We start from the raw sequence: 19,645 nt of genomic DNA, 5'->3' as shown, positions 1-19,645 counted from the left end.
CCCTCAGCCAACTTGGTTTTGTCAGACTTCATGTTTCAGTATTTCTGCATTGATTCTGGAAAACCTTCGAACAGTAGAAGTTCTTCCAGGTAAAATGCTCACTACTTTTAACAAAAAGTGCTGTGAATAGTATTTTTCTTAAGTTTTTAACTGTCCTTATCTCAACCCACAAATTTTCTCATTTTTACCCTTATGGTTCTTGCCCCCATCCTGCTAGGGTGAAGGCATGAGCAACTGGCTGCATGGGACTTAGCTCCTGACTAGAGTTAACCCACAGCGAGTGTGGAAGCCGCTGTAATGCTGCCCATCTCTGCAGTGGGTTATTGGCAGAAATGCTGTGTTTCAGCTGCTGACTGCAAACCAGAATCTCTTGTATCAAGTTTCAGAATTACAATCTGATTTATAATACTGCTTTGACATAAATTTTAAGCAAGGATATAGTGGTGCAACTATGCAACGTTGAATGCCAGTAACTGATACACCAGAGCAGTTGTGCTGCATCTTTCTGATAATGCGTCTTTCTCACATCACCAGTTTTAGTAAAAAATAGAGAAGTCCACAATTTGTGTACTTAAATAGGCAGTAAGCAAGATAAATGTGGCTGAATTCTATTTGGCTTCTATCTTATGTCTTGAATGCATGCTTTTCTTACAGTCTCACTTTAGACCGTCTGACCAGAATGCTCCAGGGTCCATCCAACTTGGCCTTGAACACTGCCAGGGGTGGGGCAGCCACAGCTTCTCTGGGCATCCTGTGCCAGCGCCTCAGTATCCTCACAGGGAAGAATTTTTTCCTAATATCTAAACCTTCCCCTCTGTCAGCTTAAAGCCATTTCCGTTGTCCTGTCCTTACATCCCTTGTCCAAAGCCCCTCTCCAGGTTTCCTGCAGCCCCTTTAGGCACTGGAGCTGCTCTAAGGTCTCCCCTTCAGGAGCCTTCTCTTCTCCAGGCTGACCCAGCTCAGCTCTCTCAGCCTGGCTCCAGAGCAGAGCTCCTCCAGCCCTCGCAGCATTTCCCTGGCCTCTTCTGGACCTGCTCAAGCAGCTCCACCTCCCTCTCGTGCTGAGGCCCCAGAGCTGGATGCTGACTTTAAAAGTCGGGTGTCCCAAGCACCATACATAGCACGCATTTGTTTCCCACTCTTTGACCAAGCTTATCTAAGCCCTTCAGTTATTTTCTTTCGGAGGCGGGGCTATCTGTCTACTCTTGTTTTAAAACGCATATTCTAGCCCCGCGGGTGATTCATGTATTTCCTTCGGCACCCGTCACCGAACACCTTTGTGCCTGCATGAAGCAGGCCCCTGGCTTTACAGGAACCGCTTCAACTTGCAGCTCTTTCCCCAGCCCGCGTTTGGCAGCTCACCGCAGCGTTATGCCGGCAGCGCGGTGCTCGCAGCGGGCCCGCTCGGTCGGTGGGAGCGCGGGAAAGCAGAGGTGCGTGACGTAACCCGTGACGTCCTTCACCCGCGACGTGCTGGGCCCGCCCCGCGCGCGAGGCTGAGGCGGCCGGGATGGGTCCTGTGGCCGTGAGGCCGCTCCTCAGCTGCCGCCTCAGCCCAGCGGGTGCCCCAGGGCCCGGTGCGTCGGGGGTGGGCCCCGCGGGGAGGCACGGAGCGTGTGGGGTGGCGGGTGCGGGCCGGGCCGGGCTGTGGGGAGGGTCAGGGGGCATACGGTGGAGGGGATGGGGCAGCCACAGCTTCTCTGGGCACCCTGTGCCTGCGCCCCACATCCCTCACAGGGAGCAACTTCTGCCTCATGTCTGAGGTAAATCTTCCTCTCTTTCACTTTCAATCCGATCTCCCGTGCCCCGTCACTCTCAGTTACCAACTTTAGATACTGAAGTGGTGTAAAACCGGGAGGAACTATGGATGTCTGTCTCTCTGGCCCAGCGGATCATGGAGTATGTGTAAAGCTTTAAAATAAACCCCAAGTAAACACACAAAACCCCAAGAACAACAGAACATGCAGTTAACCTAAAGCAAACTACTCGGGCCTGAGTAACAATTCCGTAACTTTGTGCAATGAGACGTTATTCCATCACAGTTAATGGTTTGGAAAAGGGCTCTCAAAGTACGGTAACCTAATCGGTCTCAATGCCCTTTCTGCTTTGTTTTGCAGGGTAATCCTGCAGAGGACACTTGAAGAGAAGCAGGTGGATGCAGCAATACAGTAGTTCATTTCAGTCACATCCAAGTATAGGAGACATATCAAAAAGGTAATAGGTTTATAATAGCAGGAAATCAGTGCTATCAGTCTTGTAGGCAGTTAAGCATTGAAAGCGCTGTGGGTTAAGTGTTTCTATGTGAAAGTTTGAGAGGGAGCACTGACCAAAGCACCAGAAGCTGTTTGGAGCTGTGGCAGAACCAAGTTTGCTCAAACTTTTTATTATTATCTTACAAAGATTAATGAAAACAAACCAAAGAACGATGACATTTGTCTGAAAAATGGAGACTAAGTGAGACCCTCTTTAGATAAATTAGGGGGGAAAAAAGCTGGAAATGAGGATGCAGAGGGCAGTAGTTTTCCAGGAAAATGGACACAGAAATATGCAGGTTTTGTCCATTACTCAGGAGTTCAACGCAGATGACTGTACTTGTGTCTGACTGAATTAAACAAGGCTTATCTCACCAATGAGATTATGTATTTGATGATGTTGATGTTAAGTGAAATTACACTTGAAGCTTAAACCACTGGAAATGCAACTTCAGTCTGCTTGATCAGAACAGCAGACTGTCAGAGCTGAGATGCTGCAGACCTCTTGGAGAGAAACTCACATCTACCTACTTGCATGTGATGTCTTTACTGTGATAGAAGCTTGTGTGCATCAGGAACAGAAAAAAAAACAACCTTATAAAGGTGTATTTCCATTCAGAAAATAAGTCTTTAAAGTAACTGGCAATACCAGAGGTCATTTCTCAGGACTGGAGTTACCATGCTGTAGGTTACCTCCTTTGCTGACAGTGTACATCATGTGTGGGCTTTCCTGACAGAACTGGGTTAGGGAGTGCTCCCATAAGCTCCTCAGTCACCAGTTTGTTGAGAGAAGCTACTTCCAGCACACATTAGAAGAAGATAGAATCTCCTAATGGCAAAGCAGGACTCTTTGCAAAACACCTATCCCTACCTTGAATGAGAAAGGGCATCATGGCTCTTGCTGCTTTCAGTTTAACTTTAGAAAGCAAAACAAAACGTGAGGTTCCTCACTAGTACAGAACTGTGAAAAATCCATCTGGGGTTTGCCCTCTTGGGAATCTAGCACCTGACAGAAGGTGTTGGATATGAGTCTCTAAACTGAAACCTGCCTGAGCAAGACTTGTTCCCACCTAAGAGTGGTTTGTTTTGGGTTAGTTTAAATTGGCTGGGAACTAGCTCAAGCTGAAGCACTGTGAATCAGTCACAGACAGACAGAAATGCCCACTCAGAGCTTTCAGTGGTTGAAAGGGGATGTGATTTCCTTGTTATTTTTTCTGGGTCTGTTTGAGTTTCACAACTGGACACCTCCAAGTGCAAATAACGTGTTTCTATGCACGCAAACGATTCAGTTCCAGTGTGACTAGTCAGTGGCAGCAGAGGATGGGTTTGTTCCAGAAGTACCTGGTTTGGGGAATTAAGATGCTGTTTATGACTCTTACACAGATGCAGAAATCTTGCAGCTTAAGTGCAGCGTGATTTGTGTTCCTGAAGTGTGCCTGAGAAGTTTGGCTGGGTTCAAACTTGTCTTGCTGTCTCCTTTTCTATTTTGAAAAGCTCACTAGAAGGGATATTTATTTCCCCATAAAGTTTCTACAAAGATGTAACAGAATTGTGGCAATTGCATCCTGTTAAAGAAAAAGCTGGGGTTTACTTTTAGGGATATGGCTGCTTATCAGCAGCACAAACAAATAACAGGTGTGAAAATACTCTGCAGGAAGAAAGCATGACATGAAACAAACATTTATTAAAAAGGACTGTACAGACAACTTAACCAGGTAGCCACTGCTACCCCTCCTGGGCACAGGAGTGAAATATTTAAAACACAGAAGTCAGTGAAAACAACAGATATTGCTAAAATACCTAAATGCTAAAATGAAAACCTATGTCAGAGGAATGAGAAAGCTGTAAAATAAAGGAAAGCACTTTTATTCATTTAAAGTGCTAGTAATGTCTTCATTTCTTGAATAGTCTGCTACTAGAGGAACACATCAATGGCTATTCTTTCTTTCAAAAGTAGGTTCTGTTAACTTGAAGCCACTGACAGGTTCATTCACTCAGTGTCCTCTTTAGAAAGCTAAAGCTGAATTCAGGCAATGCAAGTATTAAAATCTGGTTTACATTTTCCCTATAGTTAATGGGGTCCTTGGCACTAAAGTTTGAACAACTGATCTACCCCAGCCTGGGTATGAAAATGTCTATAGCAAAGCCTTTAGATGCAGTAGAGTGTTGGCATTCTTTTAGCATGGGGTAGGGAAAGAGGCTTGTGATTTTTTTTTTGCCATTTGGTTGCAAAAAAAACAAAACTTTGAGTCCTTTGAGGCAAGTAAGGAACCAGGAAAAGACCCTGGAGACCATCTGTAACAAAAGAATTCACTGATTTTGTTGCCACTTGAATACCCATTGAAAAGGGAATGACAAAGCCCAGGTTAAACCAGCCTTTAGTAATGAAAAAGTCTTGTAAGTGAGAAGGTTCTCTTTCTGGGTATTAGGATAATTTAACCTAAATAAGAATGAATGTAAGCCAAGTGAAGAAGTATCTTCAAAGAACCTTAGGTACAAATGAAGAGGCCACTGTTGCTCCATAAGCAAAACTGTGGAGTGTTGGTAAGAACTGTACCTCAGACAGCTTCCTCCTCTGACTGCAAAACAAGAAATCACTGTTTCACAATTATCCTCTAGTCTCTTGAGAAAGGTGCCTGGGAGAAAAGGGCTTGGGACTGTCATGAGAAGAGCTCTTCAGTGAAACTTCCTTAATCTCTGAGAGAAAATGAGAATACTGGTTCCCTATGAAAGATGCTGCTTCCCTCCCTTCCCCTACCCCCAGAATCCCTTCATACATAGTAGTGATTTTGTGTCCTTGAAATAGTTAGAATCATAGAATATCCTGAGTTGTAAGGGACACATAAGGAACATCAAGTCCAACTCCTGCTCCTTAAATGATTAGCTAACACTAAACCATATGACTAAGAGCATTGTCCAGATGCCCCTTGAACTGTGACAGGTCAGTGCCAGGACCACTTCATAGAATCATAGAATAGTTTGGGTTGGAAAGGACCTTAAGATCATCTATTTCCAACCCCCCTGCCATGGGCAGGGACACCTCACACTAAACCATGTCACCCAAGGCTTTGTCCAACCTGGTCTTGAACACTGCCTGGGATGGAGCATTCACAACCTCCCTGGGCAACCCATTCCAGTGCCTCACCACCCTCACAGGAAAGAACTTCTTCCTTATATCCAATCTAAATTTCCCCTGTTTTTTAACCCGTTACCCCTTGTCCTATTGCTACAGTCCCTAATGAAAGAGTCCCTCCCCAGCATCCCTATAGGCCCCCTTCAGATACTGGAAGGCTGCTCTGAGGTCTCCACGCAGCCTTCTCTTCTCCAGGCTGAACAGCCTCAACTTTCTGTTCCAGTGACTGACCACCAGCAGTTCCTCGTAAGTCTTGCCCTCAAGACCCTTCACCATCTTGCTTTCCTTCCTCTGGACACACTCTAATAGCTTCCTGTTCTTCTTACACTAAGGTGTGCAAAACTGCCCAGTACTTGAGGCTGCACCAGTGCAGTGCAGAGAGGGACAATCATCTCCTTCAACCAACTCAATGCACCCCAGAATATGGTTGACCCTTTTGGCTGCCAGGGCACACTGTTGCCTCATATTCAGTTACTCATGCTCAGCAACACAGGCTATTCATACGGCAGAACTTGCTAAAGGATGTGAAAACAGATTTGCAAACACAAGAACATGGTTGATACAAACAGTCATGTCATAGTCATAGGTTTTTCTTTTCCTTTAAAAAAAAGCAAACCTTGTTAAACACGAGGGCACAAGAGATTAGTTTACAAAAGTAAAAATACAAAATCGCCATACTAAAGTAGCAAATGGTGCATCCTTCAGTTCAGAGCTCTAGAGATCTCTCAAGAAAGAAAGAACCTGGCAAAGTAACAGTGAAGTGAGAGCCGCTGCAACTAATCCTATCTATTTCAGAACTGTAAGTTCAAGTCTCTACACATCTATCCTCTATTCACACAACTTCACTGCAGACCATTCATCCATTTTCCACTGTCACCACTTCTTGACAATGAAGTGGTCAATACCATAAAGTTTATGTACAACTATTGAAGTATGCTGCTCTCATGCATTCACTCTGGGTGAGTCCATATGCTGTCCTTTAAGTCTCTGTGCATTTTCCCTGAAACTCATCAGGAATTGCTTGAAACAGGGCACACAGCATGTGGCTGCTGTGACATTTAAAAGCAGAATCTAGTATTTGCGTAGGAAACATGTATAAGGATAGTTAGCACACTGCTGCCACTTGGAGCATGAGATCAGACTATCTTCCATTATTGCTATCTCAGAGACTGAATTCCAGTAATTCAGCCAGTAGAATTTGCTCTTCGCATATTTTCAGGGGCACATGGTCATATTCTGCCTCTGATGTTGACAGGTGTTTACTGGCTATACATGAAACAGTAAAATGAGAGAGCACCACCTGAACTTGGCATGAATTATAGGACTATATTCAATAAAAAAACTCATGTATTGTGGCAGAGTTAGGAAATTAATGGCAACATATGTAATTTGCCCAGTAAAACTGGTTTATCTGGGTTTGTAGAGATTTGGATTTGGCAGAGTTCTGACAGGAGACTTGCAGCTTCCCTGTTCTTCAGGCGAAGTCCTCAATATAACCATTCAAGAAGAATGTAAACAGGCAGTCCATGCCTCCTGAAGTCAGTGAAAAGAATATTTAATGCTTGAGATCAATTTGGACAACAAAGGTGGTGACAAAACTGGGATTAGAAATGAGTGAATTTTAAGCCCTGGCTCTGTAGCTGGGCCACTGCCACCCTCCCCATTGAAGGAACTGATGATACATGAGGTGAAACAAAAGGAAGACATGGATACAGGGAGTGGTCTAGAGGACCCTTTAGTCAGGGTTCTTTTGGCACATGTACTGAGCAAGAAAAAAAACTGGGCTGAAATAAAGCTTACTTGAAAATGCCCTATTCAAAGACACAAAAGTAGTAAGCTTTGGTTGAGGGAGGACAATGGCACCAAAGCCAGGCAGTTGACATTGTTCCTGGTGCATGTTACTGAGCTTCCCTGTGCTCCAGTGGAGGACATGTCTGCCAAGGGAGATTTTGGCTGTGGAAACTAGGAATAGAAGATGTGAGAATGGCTGATGTTGCAGTCTGTGTACGTATCTCATACATGTTTCCTAGAGAAGCACAAGGAGCTGGTTGGCCATAGAGCCTGGAAGGACCACTAATACAGTTCAGTTGATCCTTGTTCTTAAGTCAATCGGTCTTCTGACTGCTGAAAGTAATACCATATTAAGATGTTAAAGCATCACAAATTACATCATTCTTAGAATTTCATACACAGCCAGCAACTTGGTCCCACTTCCAAATTTTAAGTCAAGTTGGAGGGAATGGTACAATCAAATTCCAAGAAATCGAAACTGACGCGTGCTCTTAATGCACTGATTTCCTTTATAACCAATTTCTATTTCCCCCTGAACATTTCCTGTATAAAAAGAGCTCTACTGGATGCCCAAACCTATGCAGTCTTACTAGCTTGGAAAACAACTTGTTCTTTAGTGAAACAAACAGTTATTTGCACTTTGAATAGTCTCAATCTTGTAGTAACATTTGCTTTTAAAAAGAGAACATAAAAGCATCTGTGGTCATCACATCTGGCCAATAGGAACAGCCTTGCAGTTGGGATACTTGCATAAGAATTCGACTTCATTTAGGAGTCCAAAGATGGAATGGTTGAAATGTTAAACCGTAGCACCAGTAATACTTAACTTTCCTAAAACCAAATCCTAAGGACCGGAAGGAAATTAAGACAGAACAGGGACATTGTGCTTACACTGCATTAAATAGAAAACAAGGGGTCGGTCATACGTGAGACTGCACGTCAGTAAAGTCTGGCCACATCTGCAGTTCTGCTGGAAGGGTTCTGGAATGGGTCATGCGTTTGCTTGTCAGTCTTCTGGGTTTCATTCATCCTGTTTCCTCTTGGGCTTTTTGGGATTCCGAGAGCGGCTCTTCGCTTTGCAGAGGGGACAGATGGGTGCGTTCCGATGAATTTGTTGGTGACACGATAAACACGCCTGAAATGCGACATTGCAGCTCTTGTTATACAAACGTTCAAGTGGTGGTACCCAGATTATTCAGTATCACATTCCAAGTTACGGAACACACAGAAATAACTAAGGCCTCTTGCCTTCAAAGGCAAACCAGTGCTACATTCTATACAGTGCAAGTCTTTGGATTGTACAGTAACTTTAGACCAACTAAAACACTGTTTTAGTTTGTATTTTATTGACTTGAAACTGCAGCTCAGCAGATGCGTGGTTCAGGTATGTATCAGTCACTTTAACATTGAATTCTATTTTGTGTTAAAAGTGTCATAAAGATGTTTACAACTGTGCCAACTGTGGTGTCACAGAATTCAAGGCAGGAGTGAGTGATTAGATGAATTACACATATTTAATACAAGATGTAGAACTCTGCCCTTTTGCTCCATACTAAGCCCTTTAACTTCCATCAGCATATTACTTTCAGAAAGGCTTTCTGATGGTGTGAGTCCAGACACTAAATACAGAACTATGGAGTGTACCTATGTCAGTTTGCCTCCTTAGTCAGTGAATCTTTGGAACTTGGGTGGGATGAATATCCCTGTGGAATTACTGAGCTCTTTTTACTGCCTGCAGGAGCTGAGTAAAATTGTCACGTAAGTGCCTGTGGTTGGGTTAAATTAACTGATGCTGACTTGAAGATCCCAAGAGGTGCAGAAACAATCACCTTTTCTGGTAATCTGTACCATCAGTAAGTACTCTCCTTCATAAAATGTGTGTTGCTCTAATATGAACCTCTTTGGAATTAACTCCCAGCTATCAGTTGTTCTTTTGCCCAGCCCTTTTTTCTGTCGTGCCTGTCTCCCACATGAAACAAGAGGAGTCAGAATTGACCACATCCTTGCTGATGGAGACTCTTAGGTCATAAAGGAGTCAAATAATACAGAGCCTTGTCCTTAACCCTTCATGACTGGTGCTACTACTTAATGTCTACTGGGGTTGATTTTTGATTTGGACCACTGCAGGAGAAACCAGAATCAGGACACGTCATTTTTCCTTTTCACAAATTGGTAACTTTATAAACATAAGATATAAGTGAAACCCCGGCACATTCCCTGTCCTGACCTTCATTGGAGGTGGCTGTTGTCTGAAAGTTGCTGTCTGTCTGGTATCTTGTTTCCTGGCCACTTGCAGCTGCTGGGCAGCCGCTGCAGCTGCAGCCAGAGACTCTGGGATGGGAGGCTCCTGTGGTTCTGTCTGCCATTCTGCCTTCTGCTTTTCAAAGTAGCTAGACAAAAAAAAAACCAAATGAAAAATATACCCACCTTCTGGAGTATTTCATTAGTTTGTAAAGGATATTTTCTGTAAAATACAATGGATCATGTTTCCCTATCATCTTCCTCCACTACAGACAAATTGCCTACACTTAGATACCACTTGGACTAGTTCATAAATAGAACTGATGGTATTTTCCTCTGTATTTGTACACTTCAGCCAGATTCCAGATTTTCAGCTTCTAAGGTATGGTGATGTACACCTGGATATAAATCTAACAGGATGGCGATTAGACAACATACATATTTAATCTTTGACAGATTTAGATGCACCTCTGCCAAACTTAGTCTTTATATTTTATTCTGTTAAAAGGAATAACTTTTATATGCAATATATTAAGACATTCTTTGTAGTATCAAGGTGCTTGGAATGGAAAACAGCATTTCTTCAGAAATGCAAAGGATACCTTGAAAACTGTATCTGTGAAAATGATGCCAAGTGTGCTGGGTGTTAAGAGAAATGGCACTTTCTTAAAACATCCCTTGCATTTAAAACTGATCTGGAAAACAAAGGACACTGTTCTCTGAATAGTACCTAATTCTGACATCCTCCCCCATCTACTAACACAAGTTAAATGACAAAATAACCAGTAGAATCAAGAGAAGATCTAAAGCCAGATAATGTTTGCTTTGGACACTTACTCAAGGGACAGTTTCTCTTCCTCCTCACATAGATCTGGCAGCCTCTGCAATCCCAGAGTCATCCGCAAAGCATCTACGTGCTCCTTGAGGGGTTTGTACTCCTCATGCAGGCGACGAGTAGATTCCAGGAGCTTGTTGAGGTCGTTCTCAGACTGCTTGATAGTATTCTCCATCTGAAACAGGAGCATGGTTTTAAAGAATCCTTCCTTTACCAGCTCTCTTAGCAAGAGACTGCACCAGAAAGAACAGATTTTTCTCACTCAATTTGGAAGAAACTGGAGACAATGCAGTAGTAAAACAAAAAGTAAAGATATCAGGAGGATGAAAACTGGGCTAGGAAGAAGCAATTCAAAGTGACATGTGAGATGCATTTTCATTTAAAAAAGGTGCACTCAACCTATATGTCCTTCTGATCAACATTAAAAACAGGTAGGCTGCAGGCAAGTCAGCAAGTGAGGAGCTATGGAAAACTCTCAGGGGACATTAAAAAGAAATTAGAATAATTTTCTGTATTTCTCAGATACCTGAATGCCAATGGGTAGAAGCTAACAAACAAGCTAAGGAAAGGTTTCTGTTTCTCCTACTGCAGTAAAGCAGAGAAAAAGACAATGTGACAAGAAAAGAGGGGGGAACGAAACAGAGACTGAGGTTGTGCAGCTGGGATGGGGAACAGGCTGTTCAAGCGATAAATAAATGCAGTCTGCACATCCAGTATGTATCTTGTACTTGCTTACAATGTGAGAGCTTTTTTCATCTGGTGCTAAGCTTGGATACCTTCAGAGCAAGAAACCACTGTAGAGCCATGTGAGTGCCCTAACATGACATAAAACCTGCTGGTCATTTAGCCCCTCTAATTGGCCAGTCTTACTTGTTTATAAACTGGATTTCTCTTATTTGTATTCATTCCCTTCAGGCTGCTGCTTAATGTTTGGTGGTTCCGCTCAGTGATGCAGGTCAGTTCTCACTAAGAATTTAATGAATATCTATTTTACCAAAATCTCTTTTTCTTCCAAACCCCTCCAATTGAAGTCCCACCTAGCTGCCAAAGGTTCTCTATTCTGAGGTGCTAAATAAGGAAAGACTAAGAGAATAACAGTTTTCTATGGACCTGCCAGAGTGATGTTACTGTGCCTACTGGTAAAGCTGTAGCTGCAGTGGACTTGGTTATCTATCCTCTTGGTGCACATGCTAATATGCCACCATTACAAAATAGCCTGCCCAACTCAGACAGGGGAAAAAACAATTATCCTGAGCTAAATAGACTTTGCCCGCTCTGTAGGATCCCAGGATGAGGCTGTGGAGTCCAGATTATTGAGTCAGTGATGTGCACAATTCCATGACCTGTGGAGTGATTCATCTACAACTCTTAGTCAGGTTGTCCACAGCTGGACTGTCGCATACCACATTAATATCAGCATGGATCAGCCGCAGCTCCTCCACGTGGGCCATCTTCTCTTGCAGCAGCAGGTCCATTTCCTGCTTGTATTCTTTCAGGTGCCTCTCCTCAGACTCCAGGGCTTCAAATTCTGCTTTCAGTCGCGCCTTTATTTTTTCCATCTGCAAAGTCTTATTCCTGGATCCCAGTGACAGGTAAAAATACAGAGAGACAACAGTTAAGTCACTGCAATGTATTTTTGTGAGGTGCTACTTTATATGTGAATAGATGGGAGAAGGTAACAGCAGTAATAGACAAGGGCGAGACTAATCATCTTTGAGAAAAGATGAGGTGTTACAAGAACTGAATTCTCATCCCAGCACTTTCTGCTGAGCTTTTCAGTGCTATTAGAATTCTTGCATCAAGTTCTGAAATTAACAGAATGTTGTCAGGCTTTAACAGGTGCTGTACTTTCAGAGAATTGGTACCAATAGGAGTTCTACTGCATCAATTATCTCAGATTAAACCGAAACAGAGAGATCCAGAAAATCTGGGAGGTTTAGCACAGGATTCTGAGAAATGCAAAATGAATTGGGTGTGATTGGAGGTGATTACAATGTCACTTACACTGACTAAAGCTATGTGGAAGGTAATTTGAACTGCTAAAATACTAGCTTCAATGTCAGTTTAAAGAAAATTCTAGAGCAGTTACGTATCAGAGTAGTGAAAACTCAAATGACACTGGCCATCAATATCCCACCTGCAAGCAGCTCTGCATTCTCTTGGTTCTTTGCCAAGATTTAGTACCTGTCACATTTGTAAATGTTTCTGCCCATATCCTGCAATCCTGATTATCTTTTTCATTTGTGCAAATCCCTGATTCCATAGCACAAAGGTTGAGATGCAGCCCTTATCTCTCTCTTCAAAGCTAGTAATTAAGGAGTGTGAGTTTCAGTCATCAGACAGTTTAAGCAGGAGTGTGATTCCATGCTCATCCAAGCTGTTGAAAAGAACAAACTGTTCTTGTTCCTGCGATGTAGTTAATGAAGAGGCCTTATTTTTCTTGTATGGAAGTTAGAATATGATACTGGGTAACCAATGTGTCAACAACACTTCAGTGTTTCTAACAGGGGGCTGCAATGTCACATTTCAGGCATGTAATCAAGAGTTCCAGGACTCTTTGCTTTACTTTGTGTGAAACAAGCAAGCATATAGCATTCCTTTTTAGTTGCCTAGCACAAATAGATCCATATTGATTTCCAAGTGCACTACTGAATAACACAGTAGACTTCCTACAGGCATGATGGAAGAGGGAGGTGGGGAAGAAGAGGTTTCCACTCATATTTAAATAGCCTATTCCATCCCAATGTAACATGGGGTAAGTTTGATTCAATTTCATTGTAAGCAGTAAAGCTGACTATAGAATGCAGTCTGTAGATTATAGGAAACTGCCTATCAGATTAGCAATGAAATCCTAGCACAGGGATTTCACCCTTATCCTAGAACTAGGCGTGTAACTTCCATTCCCGCTAGGCCCCGACTTGCTCCCATAGAAGCAAGCAACACAGGTCTGAGGTTTTTAATGGAAGCAGAAGGCACTGTTTCTAGAAAGGGGATTCCTAAACCTCTGTGGGGCATCTGTTCCTGTTACAAACTGTTTTCATACCCAGTCCCCAATGGCTCCTTCTGAAACTGCTTTATATCATACTTGCTCTGAAAAATCCTTATCTCACCATTATAGTAAAAACCAGCTGATGGAATAGTAAGTCAGTTAGTAAAAGTTTTATGAAGGGAGTGCAGAAGAAGCCTGGAAAGTAGATGGAATACAAGTCTGTAGCTGCAACATTGTAATCTTTAATGTCATTGGCAGTGTTCTGTCATGTACTAGACAATGGCATATACTAGCCTGATTGTAAATATAGGACATAAACCAGTAAAAGAGATCCTCTCTACCTTCCATTTCAAATGTAGCAATATCCCACTAAGAAGAACCATCCAGCCACCTACACTTGTTTTCCTCATGTCTCATTGTTCCCATTTATTTAAAACATTTATTTAGTAATGGAAACTTTGATTACTGAAATTGGAAATATTTGTCCCCAGTTTCCTCCCTGTTTCTCGTCTCTGTATTTGTGGCATGAATTCACCTAAGAGAGTGCAAATCAATCAGTTTCCTCACTGTTATGAGTCACTGTCTGCCACGTTCTGCCAGATTGCTCCCCAACAAATGAGTTGCAGGGGTTTATTTCAGTCCAAATGATTAACTTTTGATACTAGGAAAGAAAAAGGAGTTACAACTCCTCCTGTTAGCACAAGGCAATATCCAGTTATGTTTTAAAACAGAAACTCTGATTTCTAGACTGCTAATGAATTCTGCCCTCGTATTCTTTTCCCTTCTGTTTAAGTTCTTACACTGCATCGGTGAGAGTAGTCCCTAAGTGCATCCCAGCAGGGCATTAAGCAGTGAAATGAGCATCTGCCATCGGTAAGTTCACTCTCATTCTTTACCTCCTCCCAGTCAGAACACTGAGGGCCAGTCTTTAGGTATTGGCTTAATTTTATGACTGGGGTTATTTCTGTGGGACTACTCAATGCATATAAATAAGCACGTGCAGATATGTTTGGATTGTGGGCACATACAAATGCTTACTGACAGCAGTACTGCATTGACTACAAATGTATGTATGTATAGATGTAGATATGGATATAGATACAGGTCTTCAAAATCAGATTCCAGAATGCCTTCAAAAACCCTGCTGAGCTGCCTTTAATAAGTGATAAGAGATCAACTACAGGAAGGGGTAATTTCTCTGATTTTGATTGTGAGGGCTTTTTCCCTTTCTGCCTGTAGGATAATCATGGAATGCAGATGAAAATGAAGCCTGCTAAATCTATCAAAGGCGTGCCTGTAAATAAGAAACTCTCCCGTTCATTTTGAGGTAAATGCTTCATTGAATGCAAGCTCCTTTTGAAGAATTTGGGGATGAAAAAATAGATTTATTTGATCAGATTTTGTTAAAGGCAACTCAAACTTGACATCAGTGTCGCAAGAATTGACTTTTTGACTATTTGTTTTTAACTTTAAAATATATTCTAGAAACTTTCATTGTACACCAAAGCTGGGAACGTCCCTTTTACAGTACCTCATGCTACAAACCAACAGCAGAAACGTCTTAGTTGCAGTTTATGTATCACGTTTGAATATATTACCAGAAAACTGAATGCACCATAGATTTCCAAACACAGGACACCACTCTCTCTGAAAAGATAATTTCATGAGATATTTATGTGAACTGTTACAATAATTGGACCACAAACTGCAGTAGCCCATACGCAGATCTGTATTTTAAATCAGAGCCTGCCTAACAGTTGAGTACGAACTCATTGTGCTTGCTCTGCCAGGCATGTGTTGTCCCAGCTCTTTCTAAATAGCTTTGAGATGTTAGACACACAAATGTTTTTCCTTGATCTTTATTCCCCTTTGTGGTATGCCGTGAGGAAGGCTGAGGCCCATACCCTGCTGCCTAATTCACCTCTTCGGTGGGTAAAATGTGCTGCTTAGGGATGCTGCTACCAGCCAGCAGTCTCTGCGCCCACCTGCACACGCTGCCAGTGGCACAGCCTCTCTCCCCCATAGCCCCTCGCTAGCTGCCATGTCCCAAAACACTCCTCATGTGGGGTGACCCACAGCCTGCACGCCCTGCACCTCCCGGCTGCATCCAAACCCGCTGCCCTCACTTCCTTTGTAACGTGTTTTGGCTCCTGGATGTGTAGATGCTTGCCGAACACAGGCAGCTCAGGCCTTACCCCGAGCACCAGTGCCCTGAGCCCTACCTAAAGCTAAGCCACAGGCCGGGCCGTGCATCGGGCCCCTCTTTGAACGCACCGTGCGAGAGCCACCACCAGCCCCATGCCCCCCGCAGGCCACGGCCCCAGCGCAACGCTGAACCGGTGTCCGTCGCCCTCCCGCTCCCGACACCGGCCGCTCTCGGTCCTCGGCTTTCGGTGCCGTGCTCTGCTTTTCGTGCCATCCCCTTCCTTTCCCCTCCCTTTTCCAGGGAGTGCGTGGGGCAGAACAATCGATTTATGCCAGGGCGCCTCTGGGACAAGAAATGATAATTCAAACGGCTTTGGAAAGCACATCGCGGCCCGACACCACTCCCCCGGCTGCGCGGGGTGCTGCGTCCTTCCCACCCTACACTCCTCCTGTTAGCACTCGGGTCCAGTGCTCTGGGAACGCACGGCCGCTGCCGCCCTTTCCCAGCAGCAGAGGCTCCTTCCCTACTTAGGTAAATGTATGCTCAGCTCCTACCACGAAGCCCAGCGGTGCTTTTCTTTCCCTCGGTAGCACAATAGCTACTTTCAGATCGATGCAACTCCTCTGCTCCCCCGAGGAAAAAGCTGCTTCATCTAAACTGATGCGGCACAAAGCAGACATACCTGATCTCCTTGATGCTCTCGAGTTTGCACATAATCTCTTGCTCATCTGCCATGCTCTTCACTCCCGATTTAAACCTCCCGTGAAATGTACAAAATGCCGGGTGGGGGGGGTGGGGGGGGTGGGGGGAGAAAGAAAAAACATACAATAGACACAATGTAGTCACCCCCTCCTGGCATATGGGCTCTGAGCCTGTGCGGTGGGTTCTAGTGGGAGCTCTGGGACTTGGAGTCCAGCCGCCTACTGCTGCCGAGGCAGATAGGCAGCAGAAAGACTACAGCACCCACAATGCAGAGCAGAGCTTTCCTGCCCTTCTTCCTGCAACTACACTTTAAATCAGTTTGTCACACCTCCTCGTTATGTCAGAGGTGGTTGGGACTACAAAAATTGGTTTTAAACTGACAGAAGGGAGATGAGGCATTAGGGAGAAATTCTCCCTTGTGAGGGTGCTGAGGTGCTGGCACAGGGTGCCCAGAGAAGCTGTGGCTGCCCCATCCCTGGCAGTGTCCAGGCCAGGTTGGACAGGGCTTGGAGAAACTTGCACTAGTGGAAGGTGTCCCTGCCCGTGGCAGGAGGTTGGAACTGAATGAGCTTTAAGGTCCTTTCCAACCCAAACCATTCCATGATATGATTCTATGATAGCAGGAGGTTTCCTCCTGAAATCTGTGCAAAGTTTTGCATTTCATTAAAATGGTTGACTATGATTCAATATGATGAGACTGTTGAATGAGTTCACAATTTTGATTAAAAATGACACAAAGGCATGCTGTAGCCATTATTACTACAGCTCAGTTTGCTACTAGGTGCTCTGAGTAATGTGGCTGTGTCTGGAGTTCAGAAAAGATGTATTTTGTTCTTTAGGTTTTCCTTTATTTCTGATACTATACAAAGCACTTGTAACTATGGAAAAGAAAGCCAGAACACAAATAGAACTGCTGGATTGAGGAAAGTGGCCACTTGGTCTTTCTGTTATTTTCCTTTGGTCTCTGTAATGTGCTAAGCACTGTGGTTTAATTTATGAAGATAACAGTTATATCTCAGAAGATCTCTTCCAGGATCTGCCCTAAGGCACCTAAATCCATGGTCCTTCACCTGTATGCTCAGTAAAACCCTGGGGTTTACCAGCTCTGATGGTCATGCTGGGCTGAAGGGCCAGCACATTAAAATGGAAGTTAAGCTCAAGGTCTAGGCAGTCAGTAAGGACACTGGATTCTGCAAATGCAGACTTCTGTGTGTTACAAATGTACAACCAGCAGTTCCATAGTCATAGTGGCTATAGCAGACCACTCATCAGTGGGTAATGGGAGGCTGATGAAAACAGAATTCTGGAATGTGTTTATTCTGGAATGTAACAGAGATGTTATCTGGAAGGCACTGGAAATACTTTAACTGCTACTCAGCACTGATCAAACTTGCTGGGGTCATGTTAAAAATGGACAGAATGCAGAGGAGAGCAATGGTGAATGTTTTGGGGAATGTGACAGACACTGAATGCAAGACAGCGTGGACATACTTGCATGGCATGTGGTAGATCTGCTTGAGTTGGGCTTATGGTCATAGAACTGAGTATCTTGAACCAGTTGCATCTGCAGTTGCAGACTAAAGGGCAAGTGGTGCCCCTCGTGTGAATATCTGTGCCTGGGAAGCTGGCAAACTGGAGTGTGAGGTAATAAGCAGCCAGTGTGAGCTGTTGGGGTGGAGGAACTGAGGCAGCAAATGTCTTATCAGTTGGAATTTTGTTTTCCTACACAAATGACATTGAGTGATCAATGTCCTGTAATGCAGATCAGCCCCTGCGCCAGGCAGTGAGGAGCTGGAACTCCCCAGAGATGCAGTTCGTCCTGCTTTCACTCAGTGGAAACAAATGATCCGGGAAATCAGGTCAGTCATAAAAACTTTCAGCACTCAAGGATGACATCAGGGCCAGTGCATTTGCAGCTTTCTGCTCATTTTCCCCTGATAATAACAGCCTTACTCATCTTCAAAAATGCTTTCAATTCCTAGTGAAGTAAATGGGAATTTGGAACGAATGCAGGCTCCAGTATCAGACCCTCATTTATTTAAAAAATTGGATGATTTAGTAGCAGAAAATATTAGTTTTCATTAAGCATGGATTGGCAGGTTTGTTCCCCCCCTTCCCCCCTTTGGTTTAGCTGTGTTCTCCAATCCACTCTTTACTATTCTCTTGCTCTCTGTGGCAATCTGTTTTCTAGTGCTCTTCTCCCTGTGCTGCCTTTGAAGTACTGTGAATCTTCTTTGCTGTTTGTATCCTCTCAACTCTCCCTGGTTTTGGCAATGTAGCATCCTTTTGTCTCCCCATGATTGGAGAATACAGTCCTTTATTGCTGCTTCTGCTATTGCTGCTGAATTTCTCAGTGTTTTATCAGTGTAACTTTCAGCCAACAAAGCGATAGGACAAGAAGAAACAGCCTCAAGCTGTGCCAGGGGAGGTTTATCGGACATTAGGAACAATTTCTTCACCGAGAGGGTGATCAGGTATGGAACAGGCTGCTCAGGGCAGTGCTGGGGTCTCCGTCCCTGCAAGTGTTCACACACTGTGTAGATGAGGCCCTCAGTGCCATGGCAGTGGTGGCCTTGGCGGTGCTGGGGTAAAGGTTTGACCTGATGATCTTAAACATGTTTTCCAACTTGGTTGATTCTGTGTACTGCTGGATGAGGTACAAGTTGCCATGAGCAGAATGGGCAGCGATGCTGTCAGATGTAATCATCCAGAAACGGATGAGTCAAAATGGTGCATCCCAAGATGTGAAAGTTCCTTTACATTCCTGATTTTTTACAATGAAAACGGATTCTTTCTCTATGCTATTGTGGTTTTGTGCCTTCAACCTCTACTCAAGTCACACTTGCAAGGTTTTTTCCTACAACTGGACCACCCCAGTTGCACTGGCTCACTGCATATTTTCAGGGAAAGCTGACACCGGTTCCAGGAAGCTTTGGGAGCGCAGTTACCAGCAGCACTGAAATCGATAGGGGATCTGCAGAGCATCTGCTCCGCACAACGTTGTGCAAAGCCGAACGCATTCGCAGGGTGTTTGTGTTACTCCTTCACTACGTGCAGTGTGTAAGAGCACCGGGGATGGGGGGGACGGGACGCGCGGCCGCCGCGCTGCGCGTGCGCCGCCGCCTCGGGAGCGCGCAGGGCGCCGCGAGCAGCCCGGCGCCTGCAGCAGCGGGGGCTGCGCGCGGTTGCTAGGCAACGGCGCCCGGGCAGCGGCGCTGGCCCGGCTGAGGCGCAGGCAGCGATGAGGTGGAGGCAGCGGCCCCCGGGCTGCCGCCGCTGACTGAGCCGCCCTCCCCCATCCCGTCCCGTCCCGCCCTGGCTCTTGCTCCTCCGCCCCGCTGCTCTCCCCTCGCTCCGGCCTGCACTTCCCCCTCCATGCGGCGGGAGCGGCCGGAGTGGGGCCCGTGCCGCGGCCGCGCCGAGCCGCGCCGTCCCTCGCTTCTCCGCCGCCATATCCCGCAGGGAGCCGCGGGCGGTGTCTGCAGCGACAGCAGCGGGTGAGGCCCCGGCTGGGAAGGGTGGGAGGGAAAGGGTAGGTGGTGAGGGAGGGCGGGGG

The 19,645-nt window shown here is 44.8% G+C and overlaps 2 protein-coding genes across 5 annotated transcripts in view; one reads left to right on the top strand and one right to left on the bottom strand.

The window, feature by feature from the left end:
- Positions 1-6,924: 6,924 nt before the first annotated feature.
- ZC4H2 (zinc finger C4H2-type containing) lies at positions 6,925-16,264 on the bottom strand. Its single transcript, XM_061445876.1, has 5 exons — positions 16,070-16,264; positions 11,656-11,827; positions 10,255-10,427; positions 9,404-9,566; positions 6,925-8,311 (listed from the first exon to the last, which is right to left on the bottom strand). The coding sequence occupies exons 1-5, from the start codon at positions 16,120-16,122 to the stop codon at positions 8,198-8,200; spliced, it is 675 nt and encodes a 224-aa protein (XP_061301860.1). The 5' UTR covers positions 16,123-16,264; the 3' UTR covers positions 6,925-8,197.
- A 2,964-nt stretch (positions 16,265-19,228) lies between these two features.
- ZC3H12B (zinc finger CCCH-type containing 12B) overlaps positions 19,229-19,645 on the top strand; it is a 29,622-nt gene continuing 29,205 nt past the window's right edge. For 3 of the 4 annotated variants that reach the window (XM_061445867.1, XM_061445875.1, XM_061445874.1), the window contains exon 1: positions 19,229-19,586. The gene's annotated coding sequence lies outside the window, so the exon portion shown is untranslated. Of the gene's footprint in view, positions 19,622-19,645 lie in introns of all 4 variants that reach the window. The other variant, XM_061445868.1, reaches the window with a different exon arrangement.

The sequence above is a fragment of the Pezoporus flaviventris genome, unplaced genomic scaffold (assembly GCF_033815535.1).
Source record: "Pezoporus flaviventris isolate CSIRO_AGI_PZ_B2104156 unplaced genomic scaffold, CSIRO_AGI_Pfla_v1 ptg000005l, whole genome shotgun sequence".
NCBI lineage: Eukaryota > Metazoa > Chordata > Aves > Psittaciformes > Psittacidae > Pezoporus > Pezoporus flaviventris.
The sequence above is the reverse complement of the archived record's forward strand: the minus strand, read 5'-3'. Positions and strand labels throughout refer to the sequence as shown.

Excerpts from the sequence above, each read along its gene's own strand:
- ZC4H2 (XM_061445876.1), bottom strand. The coding sequence starts at position 16,122 with ATGGCAGATGAGCAAGAGATTATGTGCAAACTCGAGAGCATCAAGGAG. Across the intron at positions 9,567-10,254 it reads GAAGAGAAACTGTCCCTTGA|CTACTTTGAAAAGCAGAAGG; the intron begins GTAAGTGTCCAA and ends TTTTTTGTCTAG. Across the intron at positions 8,312-9,403 it reads AACAGCCACCTCCAATGAAG|GCGTGTTTATCGTGTCACCA; the intron begins GTCAGGACAGGG and ends GTCGCATTTCAG.